Source organism: Cetorhinus maximus, chromosome 4 (assembly GCF_964194155.1).
Source record: "Cetorhinus maximus chromosome 4, sCetMax3.hap1.1, whole genome shotgun sequence".
Taxonomy (NCBI): domain Eukaryota; kingdom Metazoa; phylum Chordata; class Chondrichthyes; order Lamniformes; family Cetorhinidae; genus Cetorhinus; species Cetorhinus maximus.
Window position 1 is genome coordinate 174076617 of NC_135882.1, and position 13826 is coordinate 174090442.

The 13826-nt window shown below is 45.7% G+C and overlaps 1 protein-coding gene across 4 annotated transcripts in view; it reads right to left on the reverse strand.

The window, feature by feature from the left end:
* LOC144680043 (transcription initiation factor TFIID subunit 4-like) overlaps positions 1-13826 on the reverse strand; it is a 160453-nt gene that overhangs the window by 52208 nt on the left and 94419 nt on the right. For all 4 annotated transcript variants that reach the window (XM_078541154.1, XM_078541155.1, XM_078541153.1 and 1 more), the window contains one exon: positions 12315-12440. In XM_078541154.1, coding sequence (XP_078397280.1) covers positions 12315-12440 — 126 coding nt within the window. The remainder of the gene's footprint in view (positions 1-12314; positions 12441-13826) is intronic.

The window sequence follows — 13826 nt, forward strand, 5'->3', positions numbered from 1 at the left end:
CTGGCTAAATGGCCGACATCTGTACTGCACCGCCCCACGATTCTGTGATTCCACTATTTCACAATGCAGATCATCTTACTACCCTTCAACCTCCCTTTATTACAATCATTTCTTTCTTTTAAAACTTACCTATATCATTTTGCACTCTCCAAACAAAATAATTTTAAGAGTTAAAATTAAATCTCCTGCACCATAAACAAGGGGCTATTCCCCCATCCCCCTACAAGTGCCAAAAGGGAAGTTTAGTGTATGTATTCAATGTGAGGAAAAGCTGAGCAGCAGTAATTACACCTGCTCCATTTTGACACACGGTTGTTCGAGTATTTTCGAGTCCTCTGCCCGACGGCAGGTCCAGCTAGAACGAGGATCAAATCCCATGCTGTTGGCACCAATCTGATCCACACCAGCTGTCCAGCCAACAGTTCCCCAGAGTCGCAGTTGCTGTGGTAACAGACTACAACACACATGTAAAGTTGAGAGTTATGGATAGTGATGGTAGAGGCTCTAATTTTCATTCCAACACATGCCTGACCAGGAATCTCTCCCGCTCTTGCTGCCTGTCACTGGCAAATGTTGGGAGGGTTTGCAGGTTGATACTCAACTTGTTTGGCTATGTAATGAATGCACCTCCCTTGGTCATCAAGTCCTAGGGTGGGACTCAAACCCAGGGCTTCGAGCTCAGAGGTAGGGACCACAAGGGACTGCACCACAAAGCCCGAGTTTCAATTCCACCTCTGGGGAAACAAGGCAGATGGTGAGGGGGTGGCAAAGTGGAGTTGAAGCCCAAGGTCAGCCATGATGATCTTGAATGGCAGAGCAGGCTCAGTGGGTCATGTGGTCTATGCCTGCTTCTATTTGTGTGTTGTGTTTCGTGCCCACATAATTTTTGAAGGTGTAATTCAGAACTTACCTTGATACACTAAATGTTAACAGCACAGAGCTAGGTCCAGTGGCCCAACTGGCCCACGCCAGGTGTTTATGCTCCCCATCAGCATCCTCACACACCACCTCATCCCAACCCATCAACGGTACCTTTTTCCAGTTTCGGCCCTGACCTGAAACACCAACTCTCTCTCTCCACAGATGCTGCGGGACCTGAGCATTTCCAGCATTTTCTGTTTTTATTCCTTTCTCCCTTATGAGTTTATCTTGCTTTCCCACAAATAAATCTATGCTACTCACCTCAACTACTTCAGTTGGTAGCGAGCTACCTTTATCTTAATGAGCTCGATCTACACTGTTCTGCTATAATCACATTATATCCATCCTTTATGGAATTCCATTAGAGAAGATAAATATGGGAAAGGATATTCTCAGATTGCTTGGTCTTATGGGGTAAAGTGTGTTCCAAAGAGAAGTGGGAAACATATTTTTAAAGGGTTTTCGTGTATAGGCTTTCTTATCCGAAGGACATGCATTTTAAACATGTATAACATTTACCACAACAGCAGGAGATCCCAAATCACTTTACAGCTAATGAAGTACTATTGAAATCTAGTCACTGTTGTAATGTAGGAAACACAGCAGCCAATTTGTGCATAAGGCTTCACTAACAGTACTGAGATAATGGCCAAATAGTTTGTTGTAGTGATGTTTATCGAGGGATAAATATTGGCCAGGGCACTGGGAAGACCTCCCCTGCTCTTCACTAGTGCTGCAGAATATTTAGCATCCACCTGACAGGGCAGGCAGGGCCTTAGCTCAATCTCATCCAAAAGGCAACACCTCCGACAGTACAAGTCCTCCAGCACAGTAGAGTGCCAGGTTAGACGTTGGGCTTAAGTCTCTGAAGTGGAACTTGAGCCCACAAGCTTACGGCTGGAGAGTTGAGAGAACTACCCACTGAGCTGGAGCTGACCCATACAATTAGACAATTACTTTGGAACTAAAAGCAAAATACTGCAGATGCTGGAAATCAAATAAAAACAAAAAGTGCTGAAAAACTCAGCAGGTCTGACAGCATCTATGGAGAGGGAAACAGAGTTAACGTTGAATCCAATATGACTCTTCTTCAGAACTCAGAAGTGGTTCCAAAGAAGAGTCATACTGGACTTGAAACATTAACCACATTTTGGTTCTGGTGTCCCAGTTGGAACCTTTGGTTCATTCCAGACACAAGATCCTGAAATCCTTCATTTTAAAGGAAAGATGCAAGTTGTACTGTGCGCAGTAACATTACCTAGTACGACCATTAGACTGCTTGATATTATCTCAAGCTGTGGTGACTATTACCAAAGCACTATAGGAAACAAATCAGAAATATTGCCCATTACATACCCAGCAATACTCAAAATGTTCTCTCTAGACCAGGAGAGCAACCAAGCGCGGAAGTATAAACGGTGAACTACTGCACTGTTAGTGTTCGTGGGATTGACATTAATTGGATCTCTCTTTCGGAGAACTCGCACAGGCATCAGGGGCCGAATGGGCTCCTTCTATGGTGTAGAGGAACTTTACAAACTGGCCCACAATCTTGTGAATGTTGCTGGGTATAAGCGCAAAAGATGGGAAAAGTGTATAGGAAGTTTTCCACTGAGACTGTTAAATGCTAATGTCAGGCTGACTGGCCTATCGTTCCCGGTTTTCTCTCTCCCTCCTTTCTCGAACAGCAGTTTTACATTTGCTAACGTCCAATCCGCTGGGACTGTTCTAGAATCTTGGGAATTTCGGAAAACCACAATCAGTACATCCACTATCTCTGCAGCTTCTTAAAAAATTAATTCATGGGATGTGGGCATCGCTGAATAGGCCAGCATTTATTGTCCATCACTAATTGCCCTCGAGAAGGTGGTGGTGAGCTGCCTTCTTGAGCCGCTGCAGTCTATGCGGTATAGATACACCCACAGTGCTGTTAGGGAGGGTGTTCCAGGATTTTGACCCAGTGACAGTGAAGGAACAGTGATACATTTCCAAGTCAGGATGGTGAGTAGCTTGGAGGGGAAATTCCAGGTGGTGGTGTTCCCATGTGTCTGGTGCCCTTGTCCTTCCAGATGGTAGCGGTTGTGGGTTTTGAAGGTGCTGTCGAAGGAGCCTGGGTGCGCTCCTGCAGTGCACCTTGGAGATGGTACACACTGATATCACTGTGCATCAGTGGTGGAGGGAGTGAATGTTTTTGGATGGAGTGCCAATCAAGCAGGCTGCTTTGTCCTGGATGGTGTCAAGCTTCTTGAGTGTTGTGGGAGCTGCACTCATCCAGGCAAGTGGAGAGCATTCCATCACACTCCTGACTTGTGCCTTGTAGATGGTGGACACGCTTTGGGGAGTCAGTTGGTGAGTTACTCACCATCGGATTCTGAGCCTCTGACCTGCTCTTGTAGACACAGTATTTATATGGCTAGTCCAGTTCAGTTTCTACTCAATGGTAACCCCCCAGGATGTTGATAGTAGGGGATTCAGCAATGGTAATGTCCTTGAATGTTAAGGGGCGATGGTTAGATTCTCTCTTGTTGGATATGGTCATTGCCTGACACTTGTGTGGCCTGAATGTTACTCGCCACTTAGCCCAAGCCTGGATAACATCCAGGTCTTGCTGCATTTGGACATGGATTGCTTCAGTATCTGAGGAGTCACGAATGGTGCTGAACATTGTGCAATCATCAGCGAACATCCCTACATCTGACCTCATGATGGAAGGTCGGTCATTGATGAAGCTGCTGGAGATGGTTGGGCCTAGGACGCTACCCTGAGGAACACCTGCAGTGATGTCCTGGAACTCAGATAATTGACTTCCAACAACCACAACCATCTTCCTTTCTGCTACGTATGGTTCCAACCAGCGGAGCGTTCCCCGCAACCCCAACCCCGTCACCCAATTCCTATTGACTCCAGTTTTGCTCGGGCTCCTTGATGCCACACTCGGTCAAATGCTGCCTTGATGTCATGGACAGTCACTCTCACCTCACCTCTTTTGTCCATCTTTGAACCAAGGCTGTATTGAGGTCAGGAGCTGAGTGACCCTGGCGGAACCCAAGCTGGCAGTCAGTGACCAGGTTATTGCTAAGCAAGTGTCGCTTGATAGCACTGTCGATGGCCCCTTCCATTACTTTACTGATGATCGAGAGTAGACTGATGGGGCGGTAATTGGCTGGATTAGATTTGTCCTGCTTTTTGTATACAGGGCATACCTGGGCAATTGTCCACATTGCTGAGTAGATGCTAGTGTTATAGCTGCACTGGAACAGCTTGGCTCAGGGCACGTAAAGTTCTGGAGCTCAAATCTGCAACTGTACGGTGGTCACTCCTATCGATACGGTCATGGACAGATGCATCTGCGGCAGATAGGTTGGTGAGAATGAGATCAAGTATGTTTTTCCCTCTTGTTGGTTCCCTCACCACCTGCCGCAGACCCAGTCTAGCAGCTATGTCCTTTAGGATTCGGCCAGCTTGGTCTATAGTGGTGCTACTGAGCCACTCTTGGTGATGGACATTGAAGTCCCCCACCCAGAGTACATGCTATGCCTTGGCTCCCTCAAGTGCTTTCTCCAAATGATGTTCAACATGGAAGAGCACTGATTCATTGGTGGGGGAGGGCAGTACATGGTTCCTGATGTCACGAGGCATCATAGACTCCAGAATCTATGTGGAGGACTCCCAGGGCAACTCCCTCCTGACTGTACACCAGTGTGCTGGCACCTTTGCTGGGTCTGTCCTCCCAGCGATAGCGGTGCCTGGAACATTGTCTAGAAGGTACGCCTCCGTGAGTATGACTGTCAGGCTGTTGTTTGGCTAGTCGGTGAGACAGCTCTCCCAATTTTGGTACTAGCCCCCAGATGAGGACTTTGCAGGGTTGGGAGGGGCTGGGTTTGCCACTGCTGTTTCTGGTGCTTAGGTTGATGCCGGTCCATTCCTTTTAGGCTTTTTAGTGGATTGATACAACTGAGTTTCTTGCTAGGCCATTTGAGGATAAGAGTTAAGAGTCAACAGTTAACAGTCAAGCTCTATGGAAATTAATGAACCAGATCGTTTTTTGTGACAATTAATAATGGTTTCAGGGTCATCATTAGACTTTTAATTCCAGATTTTTATTGAATTCAAGTTCCACCATCTGCCGTGGTGGGATTCAAACCCGGGTTCCCCAGAGCATTACCCTGGGTCTCTGGATTACTAGTCCAGCGACAATACCACTACCCCACTGTCTCCCTATCAGCTGCCTTTTTTACAATCCGAGGGCATAGTCCATCAGCTCCTGGGGCCGGGGGGGGGGGTTTGTCCACTTTTAGTCTCATTGGTTTCTCAATTACGTTTTCTCTGCTAATATTACTTGTAGATCCTCACTCTTATTAGCCCCTGATTAGATACAAAAGGCAGCCACCTGGAATAACTGCCACTCCTGGGGATAACTGAAGTCAACGAATGGATGGTAGTGGAGAAATCTGTTTGGAGTTTCCAATGGCTGCTCCCAAGGTTTTGTGGCAAGTGTACACTTAGAGAAACTGGTCCATTTGTCTCCCTCCACTGGTGTTACTCAGGTTGCTCAGTGTGCTGGGTTATACTCCCCCACACCAGTTCTAACCAGCTCTTGGTAGCCTTCAGCACATACCCTTTACATAAAAAACAATTGTATTTTTTTTTGTTTGAAAGCCAGAAAGAGAAACATTCAAAAAGAAATGGGAGAATTTAATGAGGAGCTCTTTGCAGCAGAATTCTAAAAAGACTAGTGACAGTAGCTCTTCCAAGTTACTCTGCAGTTATTTTTATTCAAAACTAATTGAATCGCTTTGTACCCACCAGACAGAAAGCCTCAAGGGTGAAGAGGGAGAAAAACTACAGATGCATTTCTGATTCAGACTGAGCAAAGACAATGAAGTTCCAGCATTGCAGCAGCGAGCAGGAGCCTGTAATAAGCCACAGAGCCCATGGGACTCTCCGACTTAAGGTCTGGCAAACTAGGCCAGGACACTATCTGGACGGGACACTATCCGGACGGAGCAGGCTGCACATCAGAATAGGGAATGGCTGTACGGCACAAAACACAAATTAAGCACATGTTTTCTTAAATTTAATGAGAGCTGCGAGGAAATTTTTATGAACAGCAAAGTCCCAACCTGTCTCTTTCACACACCGCATTTGGGGATAAAGAACAGGCACAAAAAAAAAATGTAGAAATAAGGCCCATCTAAAATTAGATTCCTAACTCTAGTCATTAAAGCTGCAAAAGTAAACATATTTAAAAGAAGTGGTTGGTCACCCACGTTCCCATGCCTATTACCTTTTGAAGCAACAGTTTTAGCAAAATCAATCACTGCATGCCTTGGCCTCGAAACAAAACGCATCCCTTTTGGGCAAGCTGACTGGAGAGTAAAGAACTGGTCTCATGAAAAGGGGCCAGCCATTTAGGTCGTACAAGAGGAGAAATTTCTTTGGCGTTTGCTACCGCAGTGAGCTGTGGACGCTCCATGGTTGAGTCGCTTCACCACAGGGGCTGGTAGGGTTTTTTTTGTTCTCGGCATGCCTCCAGGTGCATAGATGAACATGCAGCAAATGAAAGCCGTCGGGTGTGGGGCGCACTTTTGCTGATGGCTGAAGAGACCAACTCCACGAGAGGCCGGTTTCTGCTCCAAGTTCCACATGTGAGATGGCTCTCAGGTCTTGTTGTGGGCTGTTGTTCTGCGTTGGTGCCCGTTGCCAAGTGGCTGTAGCCACTGAGCGTCAGGGTGGTGCACACCATTCCACAGGTGGTGATGCTGCCATTTTCCTCTGTCGTCAGCTAAGGAATCTGAAGTATTAGGGCATAGCGGAGCAAGGTGGAGATGAGGGAGAGTGCCAGAGCAGGCATGAGGAGCTATATGGCCTACCTGTTATTATACTCTTCGGTGATTGCTTAATTTTCAGGTGTGTTTTTTTATTCATTCATGGGATGTGGGCATCCCTAGGTGTGCGGCTTGCTAGGCCATTCCAGGGGGCATTTAAGAGTCAACCACATTGTCGTGGGTCTGGACTCACATGTAGACCTGACCAGGTAAGGGTGGCAGATTTCCTTCCCAGGTGTGTTTTTACGACAATCAACAATGGTTTCATGGTCGTCATCATCAGACTTTTAATTCCAAGATTTTTGAATTCAAATTTCACCATCTGCCGATGGTACATTACCCTGTGTATCTGGAGTACTAGTCCAGTGACAATATCACTAGGCCACCGCTTCCCTTTAGCTTGGTTTGGCTATTTAAAAAATGACTCCAGAAAAAAACTTCTCACCTTAAGAGCAGAGCATTTCTAAATGTCCCATCACATGCAGCATTGTTTGCACGATGAGAGGTTGAAGCCTGTGTGAGGCTGAAAGAGCGGTAGATTTTTTACCAAATGTCTTTTGAAATCCATGTGCATCACATCAACCTCATGAACCTCATCAATCCTCTTTGTTGCCTCAAAAAACTAGTTAAAAGCAATTTGCCTGTCACAAATCCGTGGGCGGGGTTTTCTGCATCCACCCGTCCGCCACCGGGATCTTCTGGTCCCGCTGCAAGTCGATGGACTTCTGGCTGGGGCGCCGCCTCGCATGTGGCGGGTCCTGCCCACAATGGGGCCGGAAAATCCCAGCCTGTGTTTGCTTTCCTTAGCTAAATCTATATTTATCCGAGTGACTATAATTTTGTCCCAGATTATAGTTTCTAAAAGCTTCCCCACCGCCATGTTTAAACCAACTGGTCGAGAGTTGCTCGACTTATCTTTACACCCTTGCTTGAACAATTTACAATTCTCCAGTTCTCTGGGACCACCTCTATATCTAAAGAGGATCGGATGATTATTGCCAGTGCTTCTGTAATTACCACTTTTACTTTCCTCAATATCCTCAGATGCATATCGTCAAGTCCTAGTGACTTATCAACGTTAAATACAGCCAGCCCATCTAATATGTTAATCAATTTTTAGCCCACCCCCGTCTCAACTCCCTTCTCTTTCACTATGAATTTGGAAGCTGCATCTTCATCCTTGATCAAGGCAGATGCAAAGTACTCATTCAGTATTTCAGCCATGCCCTCTGCCTCTTTAAACTGGACTCAGGATGTGAAGTGAATTTCAAAGCTCGAGATTGAGTTGAAGATCCATTTAGCTCCACATTATTGTGCAGGACAGCTCTTGCACTTTTCTAGGAAGGAGGTGAAGGTGAGTGTTGTGGCATTTGTACAGCTGTCCTACACAATTTGCCCTGCAGTCCTGGCAAAAGAAGTCCAAGTGGTAATCGAAAAGCAACTCAACTTACTAAGCTGATATGACATTTTTTAAAAAAGAGAGACTTTGATCAGCGCTCAAAGGACTGTTTGCTCCCTCCCCAGGTGCGCATAATTCCTGCTATACAGTTAACTCACAGAGCAAATGTGCGGCACTGTTACAGCACAACTGGTACAGATGTCAGAATTGTTACAGCGCAGGAAGCAGCCATTCGGACCGTGTCCACACCAGCTCTCTGAATGGCACGTGAAAAGGTCATTCTTCTGCCCTCTCCTCATAACCCTGCACATTGTTTCTTTTCAAATAACAGTCTGAGTCCCTTATGAATGTTTCAATTGAACCTGCCTCCATTATGATCTCAGGCAGTGCATTCCAGACCCTAAACACTCGCTGAGAGAGAAAGTTTTTTTCTCATATCGTTTTTGTTTCTTCTACCAATTATTTTAAATCTGTGCCCTCTGGTTCTTGATCCTACCACCAATGCAAACAGTTTTTCCCTATCTACTATGTCCTGATCCCTCAATCAAATGATTTTGAATACCTCTATCAAATTTCCTCTGGACCTTTATTTCTTAGAGAAACGAAGTCTGAATTTCTCCAATCTGTCTTCATAACTGAAGCTCCTCATCCCTGGAACCATTCTCAAACCTCTTCTGTGTTCTCTCCAATGCCTTCACATCCTTCCAAAAATGCAGAACTATACACTATACTCCAACTGAAGTCTAACTAATGTCTTATACAAGCTCAACATAACCTCCTTGCTCTTGTATTCTATATGCCCCTATTAATAAAGCATAGGATACCGTATGTTTTATTAACTGCTCCCTCAAACTGTCCTGCCACCTTCAATGACTTATGGACATATACACTCAGGTCCCACTGCTCCATGCACCCCCTTTAGGGTTGTACTCATTTTATATCGTTTCTCCCCGTTCTTCCCAACAAAATATATCACCTCATATTTCTCCGTATTGAACTTCATTTGCAACCTGCCCTCCCATTCCAACTTGTCTATGCTCTTCTGAAGTACTACGCCATCCTCCCCATAGTTTACAATGCTCCCAAGTTTTGTACCACTCCCCCTCAGCTGATGAATCAATACTGCATGGTGCTTCCTCCAAGTGTTCAACAAGGGTGCAGAATGTACTCTGGGTGGGCGACTTCAATGTCCATCACCAAGAGTGGCTCAATAGCACCACTACTGACCGAGCTGGCCGAGTCCTAAAGAACATAGCTGCTGGACTTGGTCTGCGGCAGGTGGTGAGGGAACAAGAGGGAACAACATTGTTGACCTCATCCTCACCAGCTACCTGCCACAGACAGTATCGATAGGAGTGACCACTGCATAGTCCTGCCTTCACATTGAGGATACCCTCCATCGTGTTACATGGCATTACCACCATGCTGAACGGGATATAGTTCCAACAGGTCTAGCAATATATTTCCAACAGGACAACCGTGAGGCACCATGGGCCATTTGATGCTCCTCTCCCCTGCATCACCACATGCATTCAGCTTCCATGCACTCTGAGACTCAGCCCTGCCAACAGAACACATCTGCTTCACAGGCCTGCAGTAAGGAATCACCAACCTTTGGCTGTCTCCTCTGATATTCTGGCCTTTTGCAAGCCCACTCTGCCTTGAATCTGCTCCCTGCAGCTTTGTGCCTTTAATTTGGAGCCTTTTCCTCTGCTCCTTACTTGAACTTCAATGAACAAGACTAGTTCCTTGCCTTAGCCATCTTGCTGGAACTTTCTTCTGTCCCTATCCCTGGTTTCTGGGACTTTCCTCTTTCCTTCTGGAAACTCTGCCCTCTGTAGCTCCCACATGCCCAACTTCTTCTGTGTCTCTCTGTGTAATGGCGTTATTCTTTCCAGTCATCTGATCTTTTTGTCCTGTCTCACTTTTGCTTTCGTTCCCTCTTCTGCACAGTGTTAGCATTAAATAAAAACAAATGAAAAAAAAACAAACTGCGCCCGTGTACAGGGCCGTCTACAAGCCTGAAGACATGAACCTACCCAACTGTGCACATGCGGCCATTTTCAGGCCGGCACATGCACAGAACCAGAAGATCGTAAAAAAGAACTATCTGCGCATGTGCGGCCATTCTAGCGCCGGCGCACTCGCAGAAACCACGCAGGCCTACTTGGAACTGCAGTTCCCAGTCTCAGAGGGCCCGAACTTTGTTTTTAAAGAGTTAAGTTTTCTTTTATTCCTTCTCTCGGGCTTGCAACATTGTCCAGAAACTGAACTGGGCTAGCCATATAAATACTGTTCCTACAAGAGCAGGTTAGAGGCTGGGAATCTTGTGGCAAGTAACTCACCTAACTCCCCAAAGCCTGTCCGCCATCAACAAGGCACAAGTCAGGGGTACAATGGAATACTCTGCACTTGCCTGAATGAGTGCAGATCCAACAACACTTAAGAGGCTTGACAGGGCAAAGCAGACCCCTTGACTGGCACCACATCCACTCCCTCCACCACCAACACACAGTGGCAGCAGTGTGTACCATCTCCAAGATGCACTGCAGGAATTCACCAAACCTCCTGAGACAGCACTTTCCAAACCTACTACCTCGGAGGACAAGGGCAGCAGACACATGGGAACACCACCACCTGCAAGTTCCTTCCAAGCAACTCACCATCCTGATTTGGAAATATATCGCCATTCCTTCACTGTCGCTGGGTCAAAATCCTGGAACTCCCTCCCTAATAGCACTGTAGGTGTGCCTACACCACATGGACTGCAGCAGTTCAAAGAGGCAGCTCACCACCACCTTCTCAAGGGCAAATAGGGATGGGCAACAAGTGCTGGCCCAGCCAGCGACACCCACATCCCGTGAATGAATAAAGGAAAGTTTTTGTATTGTCTACAAATTTTGAAATTGCTCCCTGTACACCAAGGTCTAGGTCATTAACATATATCATGAAAAGCAGGGTCCCAATACCGACCCCTGGGGAACTCTAGTACAAACCTTCCTCCAGCCCAAGAAACATCCATTAATCAATACTCTCTTCAGTTGTACGTCTGCACTCCATTTATATGGAATGCAAGATAATGACACTGCACCACTGAACCAAAATGGGCCCACTGCCACTTTCCAGAGCCACCTTGGCCAACACAGAAACACCATCACCTGCAAGTTCCCCTCCAAGTCACTCACCATGCTGACTTGGAAATATATCACAGTTCCTTCACTGTGACTGGGTCAAGATCGTGGAACTCCCTACCTAACAACACTGTGGGTGTACTGACACCACATGGACTGCAGCGGTTCAGGAAGGCAACTCATCACCACCTTCTCAAGGGCTACGCGGGATGGGAAATAAATGCTGGCCAAGCCAGCGATGCCCGCAACCCTTGAACAAAGAAAAAAATTTATGAGAGGGGTCAAAAGCAATTTTCCACAGACAGGAACCCACAATACTAAATTTTCAAAGGTTAAATGTCGTAACTTCCAAAATGGTGGATTTTTCTGGCAATTACTGTCACATTATCCCTCCTCGCACCATTTTCCTATTTTCGTCTTCACTTTCATTGTTCAACTTTTGCCATTGGCCTCCCAACCGGCACTTTTTACTTCTGCTTTAAGCATTTGCGAGCTTAACCACCCCAAGATGATGGCTTTCTGGTCAGGTATACCTTTCGCCATCTTTGGGCTTCAGCCTAGCTGGCTGGCCGGCAGGTATTTGACCTTAAAACACTGCAGTGTCCCTATTGCAACTGTTTATGCAACACTTATTCCCTTTTGTAATCAAGGGAGCACCTAACATTAACAAATGTTGTCCGGTCAAAATGTAATTTCAGTAAACGAGGCGGTGGACAAAAATCCAACTCAAACGTTCCTCTTAAACGTTCTTTGCATTGGGCTCCTTTGAGCAGAAGTGCAGCTTGTCCATTGAGCAGTTTACATTTTGAAAGGTCACTGCTAACGTTAATTTATCCCAAGGAAACTAACAGGCCTCTCAACTTCAAAGTGCAAGACAGCCCAGGTTGCTGGTGCCTGTGCATCCGCCTATCTTAGAGGAGCCTTGTTCAAGACAGACAAATTGACCGCAAAGCAGAGTCAGGAGTACAGGTACACCACGGCACAGCAAGTCAATGAAGCCCGTCAGTATCTAGATCAACTAAAAGCTATCCTTACCTTTGCTAATCTCAGCAGCGTTTCTCTTTCATCTTCATCTTTCCGCTGCTTCTCCAGCCGATCCAACTGCTCGAAAAACTTCAGCTGTGACCGGGTATCGTTCAACAGGCTGTATCGGTCATCATCCTACAGGAACAGGGTTAACAGCGAGTGAGTCAAGCTGTGAAATGCTGCTCTTATCGAATATAGGTTGCTTAAATTAATTTGGCAGTGAATTTTTTTTTCCCCCAACTCATTCTTGGGGTGTGGCAGTCGCTAGCAAGGCCAGCATTTATTGATCATTGCCCTCAAGGGCATTTCAGAGTCAAGCACATTGCTGTGGGTCCAGAGTCACATACAGACCAAACCAGGTAAAGACAGCACATTTCCGTTCCATAAAAACATTAATAAACTGGATGGGTTTCCACAACAATCCAGTACTTGTCACAGTCACCATTCCTGAGATTAGATTTTTATTCTTCATTTTTAAAAATTAATTGAATTTAAATCCCCTGAGCTGCCATGGCGGGATTTGAACTCATGTTCCTGGGTCATTAATCCAGGCCTCTGGATGACTGTACCCATGCAATACAAGCACACTATCTTATAATTAACCACAAAACAAGCTACTTAACCTCTATTCGTCACATTCCAATCTAACGATGCCTCTTTTTTTTTTAAAAAAAAAAGCACAAAATTGTTGAGAGACTTAATGGAGATTAAATGACCTGGACCAAAATCCACTTGCACTGCCTTCTGGACTACAATGTCAGTCTAGGATTGTAAACTCAGAGTACTGCTCCCTGGTTTCATAATGGGACGTCAGTGATCTCAACTTGGGTTCTGACATGCCCTTGCTTAGTGCCTATGCGAAGCTTGTGAAATACAATTTTGCCAGCAATATAGCAGTGTTGAAATAGGAGGACATTGTTTAGCCACCCAAGACTGTTCCACTACTCAATGAGATCATGGTTGATCCATATCTCAACTCGATCCACCCGCCTTGACTTCGTATCAAATAGCACCCTTGGCTTGTGAAAAATGTGTCAAACTCAGATTTAGAGTTGTTATTTCAGTTTGTATTTATTGGTTTTTTTTTTTGAGGTTGCTTCTCTTTTTAAAAGCACTGTCCTTCCCACAAATTTAATTATTCATCATGGTAAATTTCCTCTAACTGAGCGCATTTGCAGGCCTTTGAGAAGGATCTTGAAATTGCTTTATTTGCAATCCCCCACCCCCAGTCTTTGAGCTAATATTGATATCAAAGATCAATTTTATTTAATAACATGATTTTTCTGGAAAGCTGAAACCAATGAGATAATTATTTCCCCACTACTTGCTTCTACTTAGCATACTACTTCCTCTGTCTCCCATCAGCAATCCTCACTATCGGCCAAGAGGGTGCATTTCATTCAGGAATGTGTGACGCTGTCACAATGGCACCTTTTTTTGTTGCCCATCCCTAGCCGCCCTTGAGCTGAGTGGCTTGCTGGACAGCAGCTAAGAGTCAACTACATCACTGTGGGTCGGGAG